A 20132-nucleotide genomic window follows, 5' to 3' on the forward strand; every position below is an offset into this window, starting at 1 on the left:
GCAGAATAACCCACCCAAGACAGCCGGGCCCTAGTCCCCGGAGCCCGGGGTAGGGTACAGAGCAAAGGGGACGTTACGGGTGTGATTAAGGTCAGAACCCTGAGATGGGGAGATGGTCCGGGGGTGTCCACGTGGGCCCAGTGTCTGCACAGGTCCTTCTAGGAGGGAAGCAGGATGTCACACAGGAGCCACGGGGCCATGCTGCCCACTCTGCGTTTGGAAGATGGGCTGTAAGACAAGGAACGCCAGAGGCTTCTAGAAGCTGGGAGGCGAAGAAATGGACCACACCCAGGGCTTCCAGAAGGAGCCCGCCCTGCGCGTGCCCTGATGTTAGTCCTGTCAGCCGCGCGTCAGACACCCGGCCACCGGGACTGCAAGATAGGAACTTTCTGTCTAAGCCACGAGTTTCAGGCTCCCTTGTTACAGCAGCAGTGACGATGGGGTGCCGCTCTGTGGACTGAGGTTTCCCGCCACCCTCTCCTTCACTGCGAATGCGCCGTTGGAGCGTAGCGCACGCGCTGTCCCCTCCGAGCCCCCTCGGCACGCACAGCCAGACGGGATCCGCAAGGTCGCGGCTGTGGAACCAGAGCCGGACTGGCACCTGCTATCGGGAGCCCCCGGGAGCTCCCCTGTCGTAGCCGTCCTCCACACTGGTGTCGGGGGGAAGGGCAGCCCCCACCTGCAACCACAGAACGTGGTCTTATTTGGAAACGGGTCTTCGCAGACGTGACTAAGATACACTGAGGTCCTGCTGGGGTTGGGTGGGCCATAGATCCAACGCCCCCCAAGGCCAGGGAGATTTGAACAGAGGAGAGGCCCCGGGAAGACAGAGGCAGAGATGGAGGGATGTGGCCACCGCCTAGGGATGCCTGGAGCCCCCGGGGAGCTGGAAGAGGTAGGAAGGTCCCTTCCCTGGGCCTTGGCAGGGAGTCCGGCCCTGCAGATGCTCCCGCCCCCAGGACATCGAGGGGATAAGCATCTGTTGCTGAAGCCCCTCCCTGGGCTGATGTGTTATAGCGGCCCCAGGACCCTGACACCTGCCACCACTACCACCTGCCACGCAGACGCCCTAATTCTGCCCCAAGTTTCAGACGTCCTGGGAATAGGATAGTGCAGCGGGCAGCTCTCGCTGAAGGTTTCTCTCCCGGGTTGTGGGTTTGTGGCACTCCACATGGCTGTGCTTAGCTACAGCCCATCAACCCTCACCAATGCTCATCGTCCCAGTGCGTGACCACAATGTCTCCTTTCTGGGATTCATGGTCTTGTGGGCAGTTCCCACTTTGGGCCGCTGGGACCGGAACGGCTGCAAACAGTCTCGCACATGCCCTGGGGTACACGCACACCCAGAGACGGGACTGCTGATTCAGGCGAGCAAACACTGCCTAAACATGTCTGGAGGCTTGAACTCATTTACACACCCTCCCATAGCACGGTATGGAAACCAGGGCCGCTGCTGATACCTGACACCGCTTGTCCTCTTGGCCGAAAGCAAGGACAGAAAGCAGAGTGGGACAGGGCAGGGGTCAGGAAACTCGGGGACCCAGGGGACATTCATCCAAATGGGGTTTTGTTGCCGGCAGAGCTCTAAAAATACGTACAGAGCTGGGCTAAGGCTGTCCAGGTTGTTGGGCTAGAGTGTTTACACCCGCTTAGAAGAGTTACGATGCCGACCATGGCCTGGGCCGCAGGCCGTGCAGGAGGACTGTCGGAATGTCCACAGGAATGGGCTCTGTCCTCTGCGGGGTCCCAGGGATGGGCCTGAGCTCCCGCGTTGGGTGGGCGAGGCCGGGTTTCTCTGGAGCCCAAGAGAGGAAGCAGGAGGCAACAGGCCGCTACGAGGCAAGGAAGCGGGACGCCGGCTCTGGTGTCTGAGAGGCCAGGAATCTCGGCACCCTTGCTATGCCCAGGGTGGTATCAGGCACCCCATTTCATCCCGATTCCCTGGCTTTTTCGGGCTTCTCCTGCACACAGAGCGTACCAGTGTTCTAGCAAAGCAGATAACAGAGTACAGGGACGGATCGCACTGACTCCCCCTTCTCCCGCGGTGGTGACCCTGGCCCGCGTGGCCCCTTGTGCGTGGGTTCCCAGGAGGCAGCCTCTGACACAGGGATGTGAGGGGAGGGCTTGCTGGGGGGGTGCTCCGCTGGGCAGAGGGGGATGCTGAGCTGCACACGGTCATGATAGGGGCTGCAGCTGACCCCACAGGAGCTCGGGGCTGGGATGGCTGCAGGAGTCACCCCTGGTGGGGCGGAGGGGCCTCCGAGCATGTCCGGCCACCTGTGGACGCCAGCGATCTGCAAAGAAGCAAGCGGACCCTGGGACAAGGGCGAGTCCATGTGTCTGGTGAGCGCGGTCTGCAGCCCCCCCGGGAAGGGGACACCCGGTCCCTGCAAGACATCTGGGCCATGCCAGGCAGCGTCCACTCCAGCAGGCCGAGCCCAGCCAGGCACCAGCCCTGTCATCCCCGTGCAGTCCCGGACACGCGGGGGCTTCCACAGCCATGGTGAAGGCTCCTAGCGCAGCGTCCTGGGCCGGGCTCTCGTGCTCGAAGCCACACTAGGAGCCCCGGCTTCAGGGCCCTGCGGCGTCCGGCAGCTCAGCCGGTCTCCACTGTCCCCTGTGTCCAGAGGGAGGGGTGCCCCTGCTGACCGCCCTCCGCACCCCTCCTGCCCCTCTGGGCCCTGCCCTGTGTGCATATCGGCCTCTTGCTCCTGCCGTGCTCAGTCACGTGCCCGGGCAGGGAGGCTTCCCCAGCGGCTGCTGTGTCTCTCCCTCAGAGTTCTCCCCGCACCACGCGCTCTCGGCTCCTGAAGCAGGCCTGGGAAGTGGCCACCCTGTCAGCGGCCCTCAGAATGTCCTAGAAGGGAAGGGGGAGGAAGGATGAGGCAGAGACCTCTTGTCTTAACCCTCACCACCTAGGAGATCACGGCTGGGGAAACTGAGCCTCGGAGAGGGGGCCACGTGCTCAAAGCTGCGTAGCAGGACAGCGGTGGGCCAGGACCCTCACAGATCCCGGGAGGACTGCCTACCCCATTCTATAGCTTTCATCTAAGCATCTCCAGGAATCTCCAGGATCTAACATGTTCTTACACGTGAGCAATGAAAAGAAGCCAAAAGCCAATTCCCAACAACCCAGTAAAGCTGGAGGGGAGGAGAGAAGGCTCTGCATCCGGGGAGCAGCTGCAGTGAGCCTTGGAGGCGCACGGGTGGGAGGAGAGCAGGACTTAGCAGGCAGGAGGCAGGGAAGAGCAGCTTAGTGTGGAAACGGTGCGTGCAAAGGCCCTGAGGTGCGCCCCAGGCACAGAACAATGTAGCAATGAGAGAAGGCCATCATGGGCTGGAATGCAGAGGGGGGGAGGTCGTCCGGCAACATTTAGATAAGTGGGCAGGTGGCCGATGTGCGAGGCCCTGGGAGCATTCGAGGAGTCGGGTCTCCGTGTCAGAGGCAGTAAAGTGCTTTATCCTGCACCCCTCGTGTTTGCTTCCGGCACCGCACACCCCGCAGACGGACTGACAGTAACTCACCAGCCCCTGGTCTTCCAGCTGCTGGTCTTCCTGACTTTCGGGAACCAGGACGCGTGAAACCAGCGTCCTGAACGCCTCCGCCCTACCTAACCCTACCTCACGGCTGGGACCCGCCGATCTAACAAATCCCGCCCCAGACCCGCCCCGCCCCCACAGAGAACCCCGGTCTGGCCCTAGAGGTCAGATGGCCTCCTTTTGTAAGAGCTCACACAGTTGTCCCCCGTGAGTCCACTCTGGACGTTTCCCCCCGCCTGAAAGACCCCACGCGGTGGTTGGTGTGGCCTCCCCCTTCCCTTCCCAAGAGCATCTGTGGGGGGCGGCGTGGGGCGGCTCCCCTCCTTCCGGCCTTCCACAGGCGAGTGCACTTTCTAGCTCTTTCTCTCTGGACCCTGGGAGGTGCCTGTGAGAGCCCGCCGCTGACCTCATCACCGTCCCTCGTCAGTGGCCCCCGGTGTGCTCTGCCTCCTTCTGCAGAGGCCGTAAGGACCCCGGAATCCTGGGAAGAGAGCCGGGGAGAGGGCTGCGAACCTGCTTTCCATCCACACCTGGGGACCCCCGAGTTGCTCACATTTGCGTCCAGCAGCTGCTCCGGAAGATGCCGTGAGTGGAAGCGGTGGGAGCGTCACGCTGGGTGGAGAGGACTGACTCCCAGCCGAGGTTGCGCTCACCAGACCGAGGGCCTCCCGCTGTCACGCGCTCTCTCTGGCGGCTGCCTCAGTGTCTCCATCCATGAAACAGTCTGGGTGCAGCTCACTGACTTTCCGAGTTTGTGCTTCTGACCCATGGTAGCCTGGGGAGGCAGCCAGTTCCTGGAGCCATCTTTGTCCTCCTCCGACGCATGCCAAATCCCGATGAGTCAGGCCACCAGAAGCAAGTCCGGTCAGGGCTGACAGCCGCTTGGGGAGAAGGCGGAGGCATCGGCCCGGGGTGACTGCCCGGGATGGCAAGCTGGGGCCTACAGGTGTGAAGCCTGGAGGTCATCCCAGCCGGGGCTCCATGACCCTCTCCTGGGCCGTAGCAAGGTCCCCGAGAGGTCCCGACCCTCCCCACCCCTCCAAGGAGGCCTCATCAGGTTGGAAGCAGAGGTGCAGCCTCGAGGAGAGGGTTTGCCGGGGGAGGAGCCAAGCCTCGGAAAGCGGGAGAAAGGTTCAATGCACACGTGAATCCCAGGACCTGCGAAGGGCTGAATCCTGGCTCTGTTTCCCACCAGCCTGGGGGTCTGTCAACATAAGCGAGTCCCTTGTACCCCACCTCCCAGGCCCCAGAAGCCCCTAGCTTCTGAGGAACGAGGAGTTCGTGGCCAGGGCTGGAAAGGAAGGGATGACAGCGCCCCGTCCTCACAGGTGGGGGTGCGGATCCTGTGGTCTGCGGGCACATCAAGCAGGCGCAGCGAGACCAAGGCAGAGCCCAGGCAGCCGCACGTCCAGGGCACTGTGTACAAAGGGCGCAATCCTTCACAGCCCAATGAATTTGCACCCCCCAGATCACTACACAGAGCAGTGTCTACGTCCCAGAGAGCCTCTTGATTTGTAAAAGCTCATTCAAAAAGTATTGTTTTTGTGAACGGGTGAATCGTCCGTGTGATTCAAGTCCCACAAGGAGCAAAAGGGCGCAGGCGACCATCCCTTTTCCTGCCGCACGCCCAGCCCCTCCGGTTCCCTACCTGGAGGTTCCCCGGGCTGGCTGATTCCCGCAGACTCTCCCAGAGATCTTCCGACCTCAGGGAAATATATTTGTACACTCTTTCCACTTTTTCTTTCTTTCTTTCTTTTTAAGATTTTATTTCATTTATTTGAGAGAGAGAGGGGACACAAGCAGGGGGAGTGGGAAAGGGAGGAGCAGGCTCCCCGCTGAGCAGGGAGACTGACGTGCGGCTCCGTCCCGCTGGGATCATGACCTGAGCCAAAGGCAGATGCTCCGCTGGCTGAGCCACCCGGCGTCCCTGGTTCCACCTTTTCAATCAAACTGGTGGCACCCTGTGTCGCTGTTCCCTGGGCTGCCTGTCCCACACGGCAATGTGCTGTTCACAGGCTGTACCATTCACCACGTAAAGAGCCCAGTTCAGTGGTTCCTGGCACACTCACCGGGGCCGTGCCGCCACCACCACAGTTGAGGTGAGGACACACTTGTCCCCACAGTCGGCCGTCCCAGCTGCACTGCCCTCCCCTGTGTGCTTGGAGCTGCCCCACGCCAGCTTCTGTGGATTCCCGCCTGCTGCTCCCCTGCGGGGCGTGTGCCTCTCAGTTCAGCCCTGAACGCTCATGGCGTGGGGGACTCCGCAGCCCCATGGGCCGGACACAGGTCCCCAAACTCCCTCTGTGTCTCGGCAGTACTGATCCCACCGATCCAGTGGACGAAACTCCTTAACCAGACTGTGGTTGGGCCTCCTCTCAGACCGACCCTGGTCCTCCTCAGGACGAGCCAGCGGACGGCCTGCAGGTGTGGGGTCACCCTCCAGAAGAGAAGCCCTGGCCTGTCCCCTGGGTACCGGGAAGCTCACAGTCCCAATTGCGACAGTGCAGGCCTTCCAATTACGGTCCCTCCCTCAGTCCGGACGTGGGTTTTATGTAACAAATCCCTCCGTGTGGGATTGCTGCCGTCCGCCAGGGACTGAGTGGAGCCCAGAAATCAAACAGCAGCCACTTCAATGGAAGGAGTCTGGATGCAGTCCCCTACCCCCCACAGTGGATCCCCGAGAGCGAGGCCGAGCCTTCCACACAGACGGACCTGCAGCCTGGAGAGAGGTCGCCACGGCAAGAGGAACGGGACGGGGCGGCCGTCTGTCCAGGAACACCCTCCCACTGCCCTGGCTGCCCGGGGGGACTGAGCTGGGCCCTCCAGGAAGGCCAGGCAAGTGCTCCCGGACGACTGAAGTCAGCTGCCTGGTTGTTAACAGTCTGAGCGGCTCATGAGGATGGGCAGTGGGCCTGGCTGACCTCGGGGTCGGCGACGTCCACATGCCGCTTTCCCCACCTCAAGCGGGAGGCTGTCAAAGGGCTTCAGAAGGTGACCTCCCCCGGGAGGGTCTGGTGGGACCACACGTGGGCAGGGATGGACCCACACCTTGACTCTGGGCCCCGAGCCCTCCTCTGGGGGGGAAGAGCCTCCCGGGGGCCTCATACCATGCTCCAGACACTGCAGAGGCTGCTGAGGGAGAGGGAGCTTCTGGAGCCTTCTGTGCCCTCTCTGACCTGGACGGGGGAATGGGTAGAGGCTTGTTCTGTGAGTGACCGGGTCAGCCGGGCGCCGCAGGCGTGTGTGCTGCAAACCTGACTTTAATCACACGGCCGGGCTCCTGCTGGCGGCAGGAAGTCACCCTCAGGCGGAGAGAGAAGCTTCTGGGTCTTGCCTGAACCGGACCCCAGGTAGCGCAGAGAGCAGCACTCGTGTGCTTGGCATGCGGGAATGCAGAGCCTTTGCTCTGCGGCGGGAGGGCGCCTGGGTCCCCAGCCACACCGCTGGTGCGGACAACCCTTGTGCACGTGGGGGGCAGGGTCCGCCGCTTTCATGGGTGCCGCACCCGCCGTCGCCATCTCTGGAGCCTGTTCCCTGGGGGTGTTGTGGGGCAGGGCAAGGATTTGCGGGACTCAGGCCCACAGAAGGGTCCTGTATTTGGGATGTTCAGAAAGGGTCTTGTCTGGATGCAGGCACACACTCCCTCCCTGGGGTCCTGGGGATACCCCGAGGTTCCCGAGCTCTCACACCTGGCCCTGAGGTCACCCCATCTCCTCCAACCTGGCTCAGAATCCCCATTTCCCTCGCCGGACCCCTATTTCCACAGCCTGCGGAAACCCTACACCCACAGTGGTTCTGGCCAATTCCACAGGCATGGGTAACCATCTCGCTGAGGCGGGTCTGACCCCCCGAACCCCCTCGCCAGCTCTCCATACAAGCACCTGGAGAATTTGGCGAGCCAGCAGGATTTCCTAGGAATTGGGGGCCCACAGGAAGTCCAGCGTGGAGGGGATGCTTAGTAGGACTCCCCCCACCCCGTGGACCTCTCTCCCTGCTCCAACCCTTGCCCTCTGGTCTCCCTGCCCCCACGTCCCTCTCCTCACCCCTCAGAGGAAGAGTGGGGTCCATTGTGGTGGGTTGGCTTGAGAACCATCCTTCAGTGGAAGGACAGCTGTCCCCGGGCTGGGGCCAGAGCCACAGGTTTCCCACCTGCTCCCCTGGCAAGGGATGTGGGATTTCTGTGCGCTCCTGGATGCATCATGAGCTGAGTTTAGCGGGGCTCCCTGGAGCAGATGGCGGGGCACAGTGATTGTGTGGGTGTGTGTGTGGGGGGTATGGACCATTGTGGGCACCTGGCCTCCCGGGGCAGGGTGGGAGGGCGTCTGGCAGGGTCAGCAGCTCTGGGAAGCCCTGTCCACACGGGGTCAGGAAGCCCTGGTGTTCTTGGGTTGGATCGGGTCGCACTCCCCTCGCTGAGCCCGTCTGAGGAATGGGGCAGAAACACTTCACTGAGCACCCAGACCTGCAGTCCCAAGGTTCTGGCCGTGGCCACCCCACAAAGCCCTTTCAACCTTGGCAGACCCTCGCCTGCCTGTCCTCGAGGCCCTGTTCCAATGTTGATGCTCAGAACACAGCGTGTCATCCGTGGGTCCGTGGAGAGTGCCGCGGCCCTCAGTCCTGCTCTGCTCCAGGGCTCGGCCTCCCTCCTGGCCCCAAGCTAGAGCCTCCCCTGCCCTCCCGGTGTCGGACTGGCAATAGCCACAGCCGCCTGGAGGCCGGAGGCCATACTCTCCCCCATTTCGACCGCAACAGCCCCTCCAAACTCTGGCTCAGCGTCCCCCGGCCTCCTTCCTGGCCTTCACCGCCCGTCCCAAGCCAGGGGGCTACGGCCACTGTGGTGGGCCCTCCCATGCTGTCGGCCACGTCTGCGAATGAACAAGGTGTGCCAACAGGTGCCCGATCGGTCACCCCCGTGGGGACAACACCCAGGGTCACCCCCGCACCCAGGGTCTGACGCCGAACAAAGGACACAGGAAACCACAAGCAGAACTTAAGATTCTGATCGTTTTTCTTCAAAAACCAACGAAAAACCCCACACACAAAATCTCTAGAACTCCCCACCAAGTGCAAAAGGTTAGCCACCGACGGGAAAAGGGACGTTAGCCACACACGCCGATCTGCAGCAGGTGTCCCGGCCGGGCTGACGTGGCCGCCAGGACAGCGGGAACGCCGTGCGGCAGGGTTGGTCCTCAGCCCCACAGAGAGATACACAAGGTGCCACAGCATCCTTTAAGTTAGTGACACATCAGGACAGAAGAAAACAGCAGGACCACGGACAAACACTTGCTGCTTACGGCAGGGTTTGCTTTACAAGGAAAAAAAACGAAGCTGGACAGATACACGTGCCCGGGACGCCTGTCAGTAGAAAGGGGACAGGAGGAGTGGAGTTTCTGCCTCGGCCCAAGGCCGCCGTGGAAGCACCACCTGGTGTCTGAGGGCAGGCGGGTCCCCCAGGGGCAGGGGCAACCATGCCCCGATTCCCCACACCCACCTGCAGGCCACCCCGGGAAGGCCCCTATGGGCTCCCTGCACCCCGCCCAGAGCCAGCACTGTGCTCGGGCACAAAGCAGGACAGGTGGACAACAGGCTGACTTCTCGGCCTCCCGGGCGGCTCAGGCTGCTCTGGGTCCTGGAGCCCAGACAGATGGCGGCAGGCTGACCACGCCAAGCTCATGCGGCCCTAGGGGGCTGAAGCGGCATCTTGGGCTACAGCCCGCACTGGCCCCAGCGGCCGCCCCTGGAAAGCACCATGGGCACCACAAAGACAAAAGCCCAAGGAGGCAGGGCAGCCCCGGGAGCAGGTGCAGCGACAGCAGCTTCGCAGCAGTGGAGTCTGGCCTGGGAAGGGCCATGCAGGGGGGAGTGGGGGGCTCCCGCGCCAGGAGCCCCAGCCAGCTGCAGGAGCCTTCCTGGGGTTGGTTCTTCAGGCCTTGGGAGGAGACTGTCTTGAGGGACTACCCGGCTAGAGAGCCCTTCAGCGTTCCCATCATGGTGTCTGCCGTTCCTGCCTGGCCACTTCTAGATTTCCAGGGCGAGTCTTTGCCCGGAAAACCTCTCGTTCAGTCCCGGTACCGGATATGGAACAGCCCAGGGTCATCCCGTGTTATGCCTCAGCTCACGGGGGTGTCCAGGGCGGGACGTACGGAGCCGGAAGCCCAGGGTGTCCCGGGTGACTGGGTCTAGCCCAGATGCTGGCCCTGCTCTGCCGTCCCAGGCGGCGCACACGGGTGGGAGCTCGGGATTGTCCGGGCGCCCGTGACCTCTGCCCGGGGCCCCCACCAGCAGCAGACACCAGGTGCAGGAACCTGCCTTCCGCTGAGCCGGGGCTGGGGTTACTCTCGGAAGGCAGCTGTTCGAGTGACCTTCTCTTTTCTCTTCTGGGGGTCGGGGAGGGATCCACCCTTGGATCTTTAAGGCAAAGAGACTAAGTCCCGAGATTAGTTTTTGCTAAAGTCACTACGTCTACAACAACAACAACAAAAGAAAGCCGAGCGTGCGGTCTGGGCTGCCGTCGGTCAGTGCCACTCGGAGGTCTGCACAGTGAGGCCCGAGTCTCGGTGGCTCTGCTCCTGGGCCTGGAGTGCTGCGGACTCAGGATCCCCCCTTCCTGGAAGCTGTGCTGGGCCGGGCACCGCAGCCCACCGCACGCGCGGGGCCCTCGCAGGCAAGTCAAGCCGCAGGGGCCGGAGGGCAAAACTCTCACCATTCCCCTCATTTCTTTAGAAAATAATCATCTTGGTGGTGTCAACTTGACCCCAAATTTAAGTTAAAAAATTAATACAAATAAACAAAGGCTGAAAGGACAAGGCCCCAGCGGACAAACAGCCCGTGGTGGGGCAGGGGCCCGGCCTCTTCTTGGCGCTACGCTCGTGGAAGTGAAGACGAAAGTTCGCTTTCTGGGACTAAAGTCGTACCAGTCTGCACTGGGGCCCCAGCCCGCGACCCGGTGGAGGGGCAGCGTGGGGCACTCAGCTGAGCTGCCTGGATGACGGGACCAGAGTCGCTGTTCAAGGGGTGAGATGCTCCAACACCATCTTCGTGCGTTTTCTTTCCGGCAGCTTCTAGGTCCTTCTGGCTTACGTCTCCTGGGGCACCACCCGCATGAGCTTCTGGCAGAGGACTGTCGCGGAGACTGCGAGGCGGGGGACACGTGAGTTAGCTCGGGGACAGCACCGGGCGCGGGCGGCATGGGCTGCAGCTCGCCCCGTCCCCCATGGCCACACCTCCCACAGCTGCACGAGCAGCCGGAGACCCTGAGTTCCTTCCGGAACCTCCTAGTGCGCGCACAGCTGCCCGGGGCCCACGGGTCTCCCCACTGTGGGGCGCCAGCCCGAAGAGAGGCGGAGGATGCTGTGCGAGGCACCTCAGCCTCAGCCCAGGTCCGAGCCCGGGGCTCCTGGGAGCCACACTGGGGTGGAGGGGGTGGGCACGGCCTCCTCGGGGTGATCGCCACTCGCAGGCTGGCCTGTCCAGGGGCCCAGCCAACACCCACTGCCCGCAGCCTCTGCAAGCACTCATTTCTGGATGGGGGGGCTCCTGCTCCAGGCCCCCGGGGTGGCGTGTTCTGGAAGATGACTGACAGGGAGCCAATGGGCTGGGCCGGAAGCAAAGCTTCACCAAATGACCAGCAGGCGGTGCCAGACAGAAGGCAGAACGGCCGCCTGGCCCAGGGTGACTAGGGCGCAGGCCTGCGGACGCCCTGACTTTCCCGAAGCCCGCCACATTCGACGTGATTTCAGTCACGGGCCTGAGCTTGGCTGGTGAAGGGAGCCCAGGACAGCATCCCAGGGTCCCACACTGTCCTTCTCTGCCTTTCTAGGTCAGCCGGCTGTGCTTAAGCTGGTGGGATTTCATGACTCGGCCAACGCAGCCCCGTCCCCGGGAATCCCTTGTTCTGAGATTAGCGGGCGCTGCGCTGAGCGCCTAATCCCTGCGATACGTGGGCCGGACGCCACCGCCAAGCACGCCACAGCACCCCAAAGCTCCGAGAACACCTCACTGCTGGCCCCAAAGCCAGGGCCTCACACACCCCTCACCGCCCCTGGCTGACCCTGGCCCAGTGGGAGCTCCTCTGCTCCTGGATGGGGGGGTTAGACCAGAGCTGCAGACGGCCCTGCTCTGGGGTCTGGGGTGGGGGCAGGGGGCTGGGGGAGCTGAGGCCAGCCCTGGTGCCCTGGGGTGCAGAGACACTCACAGATGCCATGGACAAGCCACTTGGGCTTGTTTTTCCACCAGACCCCGAAGAAGTAGACAGGGAGGCCGCTGAGGATTATGGTGAAGCCGATGCCACACTCCACGGGGGTCTTCCAGAAGGAGACCGCGATCAGGAAGAGGCAGGCCAGGATGAAGAACACCGGGAGGGCCAGGTTCACCTGGAAGGGGACGGAGCAGGCCCTGACACCAGCCGCCTGTGCCCCCGCCTCCCACCCCACACCCCCCACTGCCTGCTGCCCCGAGTCCCGTCCACCCTGCCGAAAGCACACCCTCGCCGGAGGTGTCTTTTCCCTTGGGACCCCCACCCCCGGGCACCCCCTGCATGCCCTGCTCTGAGTCACTCCTGCGCCGCTGGGTCGCGGCCGAGCTCAGAGCAGCTCTGACCTCTGGGGCCTGTTCTGGCCTTAGCCTCCACTGGCTCTGACCTGCACGGTTTTCTGAGTCGGCAATGGGGAGCTCCACCCGCCCTCAGTGCAGAGCCACACAGGAACTGCTCCGAGCACACGGAGCGCAGACACAGCCAGGTCGGGCCCTTGAGGCTTCCCGAGGTCAGGGAAGGTCAGCCTCCTGGTTCCATCACAGGGTGGAGGCCTGGCTCAGCCCCTGACCCACGGTCACCCAAGGGAGGGGCCCGGCGCTTCTGGGAAGACCGTGGCCGCCCATGAATCCCACAGCAGTACCCGCCTCCTCAGAGAGCCCTTTGTGGGCAGGTGGGCTGTGGTCTGTGCCCCATGGGCACGCGGCCCACAAACAGCGTTCAAGGCCGCAGAGCCGCAGCCACACCCACAGCTGGCCGCCGCTCCCGGGACTCTCACCCCACGTCTGCTCCCCGAGCCTTCTGCCAGGCTGTCTACGCGTCAGCGTCTACACACTGAAAGAAACTCTAGAGCATGAGGGACAAGCGAGGGTCCCACTCAGCCCACGGGGCATGCCACCCTGGCCGCCTGGCCCCAGTGGGGCAGCGCCCCCCACCACAAGCGAGGGCCGAGCTGATCCCAGGCACTGAGGTTGCCTGTGTCCCCCCAGAAGAACCCGTCCCAGGCCCTGCTAGGCTCTCTGCCAAGGAGGAGGCTCATGGACAGGTGCCCACTGCGAGGACCACGCACCAGCACGCACTGGACAAGGGACAGCAGCTGCTGGCCGGCGGCTGCCCAATGGCCACAAGAGGGTTGGGCCATGGCTGACGTGCTCACGGGGCCTTCATGGTTACCCTCCTGGGAGAGACAGGGTCACCCTTGGGAAGCCGTACCCGAGGCCTAAGCAGACAAAGGCCAGCACCCTGCTTTCTCCTGGGACGGCCATGGCCAGGGCAGGCACCTCCACCCGCACCCCAGCTGGTCTCCCCTCCTGCGCTGGGGCCCGTCCTCCCAGGCTGGTCGGGGCCTCACCTGGCCCCCTGCCCTGCGGTGCTCGGCAGCCCCCCACCTGGCATGTGGGGGTCTCACTTATCACTCTGCCCTCCTTGGAACAGTAGCTCTAGGGCACGTACGGTCTCATTTGTTCAGTGACGAACCGCCGCACCTGGAAGCGCGCGGTCGGCCCCAGAGTTCTTGGTTACGGCCACGTGAACTAGCTCCCTGTCTAGCTCAGAAGCACGTGCACAGAGATCTGACTCGGGCCTCTCCGGGGTGTTCTGGAGAGAGTGCCCTCACCCCTGACTGGTGGAGAGAAGGGGGGGATGGCAGCCTGCCTGGCCACGGGCCACTAGGCACGGAGCCACGTGGCTGCAGAGCCCCAGCCGGTGGGCCGCTCACCTTGATGGGCCGCTCCAGCTCAGGCTTCCGGTAGCGGAGCCATAGCATCCCGGCGATGGCCAGGGCCACGCAGAGCCAGTTGAAGAAGCTGAAGAAGTTGATGACGGAGAAGATGTCTCTGGAGAAGGCGTACAGCAGCGTCATGATGCACTGCGAACAGAGCAAGGCCGGGCTGGGACACGAGCACACGCGGAGCGCGCGGCCCGCCCGCGGTCACCCCCCTCCCCACCCGTGGTCACCCCTCCCCGCCTGTGGACACCCCTCCCCGCGGACACGGCGTGGGGCTCCCGGGAGCGGCCCGCGCACAGCTAGCTCCGACACCCCGCCCCACACGCTTCCACACCGTTGCCAAGCCTTCTGGTTCACAACTACTATGCGTAATTTTTGAAATAAAAACTCAAAAAGAAAAATGTACGAAGCGTGACATGAAGAAGCACTCGTGCTAATTATTCACGTCTCCACTCTGGCAAGTGTGCAGGCTGTGGACAGCACGCGGAGCCGGACGGACGGATGGAGACAGGGCGCGGATGGCGCGGCCCACTTACCGTGAAGACGAGGGACGGCATGGGCGTCAGGAGCTGGGGGTGGATCATGGAGAGGACGGAGGGCAGGTGGCCCTCCCTGGCTCCCACGAAGAACAGCCTGTGGACGTAGGAGCGGGCGCTTAGCCCCCTCCCCCCACACCCCCGGGCAGGGCAGGGAGTGGAGAGGGCCCATGCCCAAGTGCCGGGCTGCCTGCGGGGGCTTCCCAGCATCCTTGAGGGGCTCAGCTGGCCAGGGTTTCTAAATGAACGCAAGGAAGAGTCCAGAAGGACATGGTTGGGTTACCTCTAGCTGGGGGCTGGGGGAAGGGGGGCTCGTGGCTCCCTTGTTTCTGCACCCCTCAAACATGCCAGAGTGAGACTCGGAGCGCACGTCAGAAGGTGGTATGCGGTGGCCTCCCTGCGCCCAGGGCCCGGGGGATGCGGCGGGTCCGGGGGGGGGCTCACCGAGAGGACGTGAAGAGGGACCCATTGACGGAGCCGAAGCAGGACAGGCCCACAAAGACGGGGATGATCCAGGACATGACGCCCAGGTGGTAAGTCCCGAAGTCCTAGGCAGACGGGGAGCATGAGCCCCTCAGCCCCAGGGCCCCAGCCCAGCGCCCTCAGCTCTCTGCCCGGACAACAGGCCATGCGGCCATCCTCACAGCCGGGCCCCGGCATGCTTCTGCCTACACAGCTTCCCACGGGCTCATCGTGAGATGTCTGTACTCAGAGTGGCCTCCTGGGGTCTGGACCTTGGGGGCAGCCCCAGGGACAGAACCTGGGTCAGCATGGGGCGCTGCGCCTCAGTCCTCATCCATACCCTCAGGCACCTGTCCCCGCCACAGGACGCCGGGGGTCCCTGGGCATGGTGTCCCCACACCAGCACATCCGCTCAAGGGAAAGGAGCGCGGCCATCTCTGGCTGGGCCCCCAGCGCTGTCCCGCCGCCCAAGAGCAGAACTGGGTGTTTATTCAGAAGAAGGGGTTGCGTGTTGCCACAGCTGAGTCCACTGGGTCTGGGGGCCACCTCTGCTGGGCCCGGGAATGCCACATCCAATAAGCCCAGGGTCCACGGCGCCCGTGCAGGAGGCTCAGGCTCCCAGCAGCTCCGCCCCGCGCTCAGGGTTGGAGGTGTCGCTCACCGGGGACTCACCCCTCCCCCACGCCCAGACGGCTCCGTCGTGCTGGCCCACACGTGGCCTGGGGGAGGCCGGGACCTGGCGTGGGGCAGACCCCCGAGTCTCAGGGGGACCCGGGGTTAAGGGCCAGCGCCCACTCTTTCCGGGGGTTGGCAAAGCGCCACTCAACCCTCCCGAGGAGGGAGCGGTTCGCAGGGGCCTGGTCTGCTTGGGTGGCATCTTACCACGGCCACAGCCTCCGACGTCAGCATCTGCTCTGTGGACAGTGTGGTGAAGTAGGCCAGGTTCGTCAGCACGTACACCAGGGTGACGATGGGGAGGGAGATGATGATGGCCAGGGGCAGGTTTCTGCAAGGAAGGGGAGGGGGACATCATCCAAGGGCAGCCTGGCACAGGCCGGACCGGACGGTGAGGAGCGGGTGCCCCTTCCACCACATGGGGGGCCGGGTCCCGAGCCTCGCTGCACGGGGAAGGCGGCTGCCAGCATGTGGAAGGGGCTGGAAACTGGCAGGCGGGCGGTGGTGTGAACCTGGGCCAGGGATTCCGCTGCTCCAGCCCCGGGCCCGCGGGGGAGCCTGGTTCCAGGTCACACCGCCACCGTGAGGACGGCACCCCGCCCCAGCGACCCTCCTGCCCCTCCAAGGCCGGCCCGGAGCTGGCTGAGACATAACCAGGCTTCCTCCTCCTCTCGCGTTACGGTGACACAAGTCTGTGCGTGCTCGTACCTGTAGGGATTGATCATCTCCTCTGTGACAAAATTCAAGTAATTCCTAGAATTGAGAGCAGAATTTCACCACACGTCCCTCACACAACGCTTAGGGAAAACAACACCGATCCCAAGGGAGCCCCTCCTGGCTGTTCTGGGCCCGTGGAGTGGGGATCCCCAACCCATGTGCGGGGCCCCCCACTGGTGAGCAGCAGGGGGCCCGGGTCCTGAGCGAAGCCAGCACTGCCCACCCCCAGGGCCTGTCCTCCAGTGCAGTCTGTTTCCCCGCCCCAGGCAGCCAGCACCGTCTCTGAGGCAGAGGCACAGCCTGGCCCGAGGCGGGAGGGGAACCCCGTGCACCTCGCCCCACACAGACCTGCAGCTCTTCCGTCCACTCCAAGCACGCACGGGCAGGCTCAGGGGCCACGTGGGGAAAGAGACCCGAAGGGCAGCCCCCACGGGCCTCCGTGTCCGCAGGGAAGTGCTGCCACATTGAGCGGGTTCCACGGCTTCCCTGGCTGCTACCTGACCCTTTCCGGCACCTTCTGTGCCTGCCCGCCCACCGCGGCCACTCTTGTGGCTCAGGACAGCCTGCCCCGAGAGCAGAGGCCATGGCTGGGGACCCAAGGGGACAGAAGGCGTCGGCCAGAGCTGCAGGCAGGCACCTCGCTCCTGGTGGGGAGCGGTCAAGAACCACCAAGCCCAGCACCTGGAGCCTGAGTGCTCCACGCCGGTCAGCAGAGGGCCGCCTGCAGGAAGTGGGCTCGCCATGAGCAGTGCCCACGGCTGCACGGGCGCATGTCTGTGCCTCTCCGGGGCGCGCAGGGCTAGCAGCAGCTCCACGGCCTTGGCCGTGTTCCCCGGAACTGCCCTCGGGCGGCCGAGAGACCTGATTCCTGGACACCTGGGGGCCCACCCAGCCGGTGTGTCCCAAGCCCAGAGACCCGGACATTCTAGAACCTACCATCCCCCGTAGGCAAAGAGGCCACTGTACAACGCCAGCACGATGTTCCCCACGTCCAGCTTGGTGCCCTCAAACGAGAACTTGGGATCCAGATTGGACATGTCACCTGGCAAAGGCCCGACAGACAAAGGAATGCTGGGTTAGAGAGCACTGCAAGGAGGTCACACCGCAACTTCTGGAATGTTCCTGGAGCAAAACTCAGGCACAAACAGAAATGCTGGAGTGAAGGCTTTCCAGGGCAGCAAATTGGATGCACCTGCTGAACTGCCTCGCCAGTGCTCCCACGCTTACACTCGGGCCGGGAGTGAGCAGGCACAGGGGACCCAGGGGATGGCCCCCAAGACGCCCCGCGAGCAGGAGGTAGTGCTGCAGACCCTCAATCACTCCAAGCCCAGTGGACTATGTGCTGAGGGGCAGGACGCCCACGAGCGGAGGTGGGGGCCCGTGTGCGCCCACCTGTGGTTCATCGGGGCAGAAGTGGGGCTGGTCAGCCAAGGTCATCTCGGAGGACACCCCCCGCAGAGCCCATGACACGAGCCCCAGGTCAGGGACACCTGGGCTGCAGTCCTGGCGCCCCCTTCGTGCTGGGAGGATCTTGGGCTGCTGACCCTAGAGCCAGGTTCCTCGCAGTGGGACAGCGTTCACAGTGTGACCTGGTGGCAAGCATCAGCAGAAAACTTCTCGCCGATGACTCAGATGTGTCCCTGGAACCTGCCCGCCCCAGAGATGGTGACGGTACGAAGTGATGGGGCTGTGAGGGCCGGCACCTCCCGGACAGCCATCCCTGGGGTCATCGCAGCCTTGGTGTCTGCCCAGACAGATGACAGCAGGGCCCAGTGGGGCTCCATCCACCTCTCTGCTGACCGTTTCCACCGGGAGCAGCCCAGGGGGCCCTGATGTGCGGTCACACCACCCCAGTGTCTGCCCCTATCCTCCTGTGGCTTCTCTGCTGGGTCTCCCCTCTATCTTACTGGGATGCATGTCACTGGATTTAGGGCCCATCCCGAACCAGAATGGTCCCGTCTCACACTTCCTCAAATACAACCGTGAAGACCCTTTCTCAACCTAAGGGCACGGTCCAGGTCTCAGGGGACAGTGGTTTGGGTCCACCACCCACACTGGCACACATGAAAGGGAATGGGGGTCTTGGGGGGGACCCTGGCTATCAGGCTCTTTCTGACGCTCAGCCTAGTATGCTCAGGCCCAGAACCACCTGCTCCGTAATGAGGGGCCAGACTGCCTGTGAGCCCCATGCTTCTCCAGTGCTCCCAGCGCCCCGGCTCTGGGGACAGCTGCCGCAGGGACACGGGACATGGCCGGTCACTCAGCCCACCCGGCTGTGGCCACCTGCCAGGCACACACAGCTGGGGGCGGTACTGCACTCTTGGTGGGATGTGGACAGCTCGTTAGTTCGGGGACGTTTCTAACAGAGTCCTTATGGCTCTGCCTGCGAAGGCCCGTGCGCTGCCAGCTAAGAAGCCATCGGCCCAGGCACCGCAGGGTGAGGCAGGGATGTGGCCCCAGCCCAAAGCCAGGATCTGCAGACCCCCAGGAGCCCAAGGTCTCCCACACTTCCCACCAGGGGCCTCAGTCACCCCAGGAACAGGACACAATGACAGCAGGGGAGGGGGCTTGTGGAGGGGACTGAGGAAGGGAGCTGCTGTTGCACCCTGTCATCCCACCCAGTAGAAGCCTGCACTTCAGAGCAGCTCCGACCTCCTCCATGTTCCGGACTCCGCCCTCGGCCTTGTTCGTCCTGACCCCACAGGTGTGTGTGGGGGGGTACCTGGCCGAGGTCTCGGGATAGACTGCTTGGCCCTGGGGCGGCCGCCCCCTCACCCCCTGCCCGCGTGTGACCTGTCTTGGAGGCCCAGGTCCTCAGACTGCCTGGTCCCAGGGTGGTCAGCAGGCTGGGTGGGCGGGGGCCGTGCCGAGAGTGGGCTCAGGATGGCACACCTTTCATTCAACAGCACCCAGGAGAGTGCCCGGAGCCCCCCGCGGCTCCCTCCTGGTGGCGCCCACAGGAAGGTTCTGCCATGCACCCCACGTCTGCAGAGCTCCACCACACCCCACGGCCTTGTCCACGTGCTTCTGCTGGCCAGCAGCCAGGGACCCAGAGGCTCAGGCCACCTGCCCCCGGATCCCCACAGTGGGATCTAGGACCACGACGGGAGACTCCCTTCTGGGGACCGCGTGTGCAGTCCACACCACCCGGCACCTCCTGGAGGTGCCCCTAAGAGCCTGGGGAGCCCGCTGAGACCACCCTCCCTCCGTAGGAGCTTGTGAGGGTCGCAGGTCCCCGGAGCTGCTTCTGGAGCACGGGAGGCTTTGCGGAAGGACCCCTCACATGTGGCGCACACGTGTCTGGAACCTAAGACCGTCTCACGAACCTGCCCCTCTTCCTACTAGAACATACGCGCGTGTGTCACGTATGGTTCAAACTACAGATCTTCCCTCCGCTGTGACGCAGATGCGCGGGCAGGTGCAGTCGTTAGAGTTAGTGACACTGTGCACACACGTGCGGCTTGGAGACACTCCATGCAGAGGTCACTTTTGGGGGCCAGCACCCGGGCTGGTACAGGAAGGGTGAGATGTGGGCGCTCGGGATTCCTGGCAACTGCGGGTGCAGTGCCGGGACGGGGACAAAGTTCAAGGTGGGACCTGCGGCCTGTGGTCTGCAGGTGAGAACCAGGGGCTTTCAGCCTGCGAAGTCCCGCGCAACCGTGACGTCCTCCTCAGGTGCCACTCCCGCTGTGGCCACCAGCTCCAAGCTGGGACATGGATACACGGTCATCTCCCCGAGACGGTCATGCAGCGACTGGACTTCCTGACATACGACAGCGTTTTCTGGGATCTACAGCCTGATTTTGCAGGGTCTGCGAGTCCGAGGAGATGCTACTGCTCTGACCAAACACAGATGAGTGTCTCACTGGGGACCTCGGCCAGGCCCCCCACAACAGCCCGCAAAGACTTCTCCTCCTAGGACAAGTGTGCTGGGCCATCTGCTGGGACCGCCCTTGGCCATCTAAGACCTCAATTCCTGCCTGCAAAGTGCCTAGGGTCCCTCGGAGGAAAGCAGACATCGGGCTCATAGAGGGACGGCACACCCGGATCCCGCAGTGTCCCCAGACCCAGCTTCTCTCCTGGTGCGGAGGATTTGGGGCGGATGGGGGCAGCTGGCAAAGCTCTGCCAAGGATTCGGCTACTGCTCCTGGCCGCCAGCCCACCCTCTGCTCAGTTCCTCGGGGCTGTCACGCCCCCTGCCACCTTCTCTAGATGCAGCGTGCCC

General features: G+C 63.8%; 1 protein-coding gene across 1 annotated transcript in view; it reads right to left on the reverse strand.

The window, feature by feature from the left end:
* Positions 1 to 8530: 8530 nt before the first annotated feature.
* The window catches only part of LOC111152998 (solute carrier family 7 member 5), a 31734-nt gene continuing 20132 nt past the window's right edge, over positions 8531 to 20132 (reverse strand). Inside the window, exons 3-10 of the mRNA XM_022511795.1 lie at positions 16844 to 16949; positions 15899 to 15943; positions 15398 to 15521; positions 14498 to 14601; positions 14054 to 14150; positions 13509 to 13658; positions 11735 to 11912; positions 8531 to 10672 (exon numbers count right to left, since the gene is read on the reverse strand). Coding sequence (XP_022367503.1) covers positions 10617 to 10672; positions 11735 to 11912; positions 13509 to 13658; positions 14054 to 14150; positions 14498 to 14601; positions 15398 to 15521; positions 15899 to 15943; positions 16844 to 16949 — 860 coding nt within the window. The 3' untranslated portion in view covers positions 8531 to 10616. The remainder of the gene's footprint in view (positions 10673 to 11734; positions 11913 to 13508; positions 13659 to 14053; positions 14151 to 14497; positions 14602 to 15397; positions 15522 to 15898; positions 15944 to 16843; positions 16950 to 20132) is intronic.

The sequence above is a fragment of the Enhydra lutris genome, unplaced genomic scaffold (assembly GCF_002288905.1).
Source record: "Enhydra lutris kenyoni isolate GAN:26980312 unplaced genomic scaffold, ASM228890v2 scaffoldscaffold30, whole genome shotgun sequence".
Classification (NCBI taxonomy): Eukaryota; Metazoa; Chordata; class Mammalia; order Carnivora; family Mustelidae; genus Enhydra; species Enhydra lutris.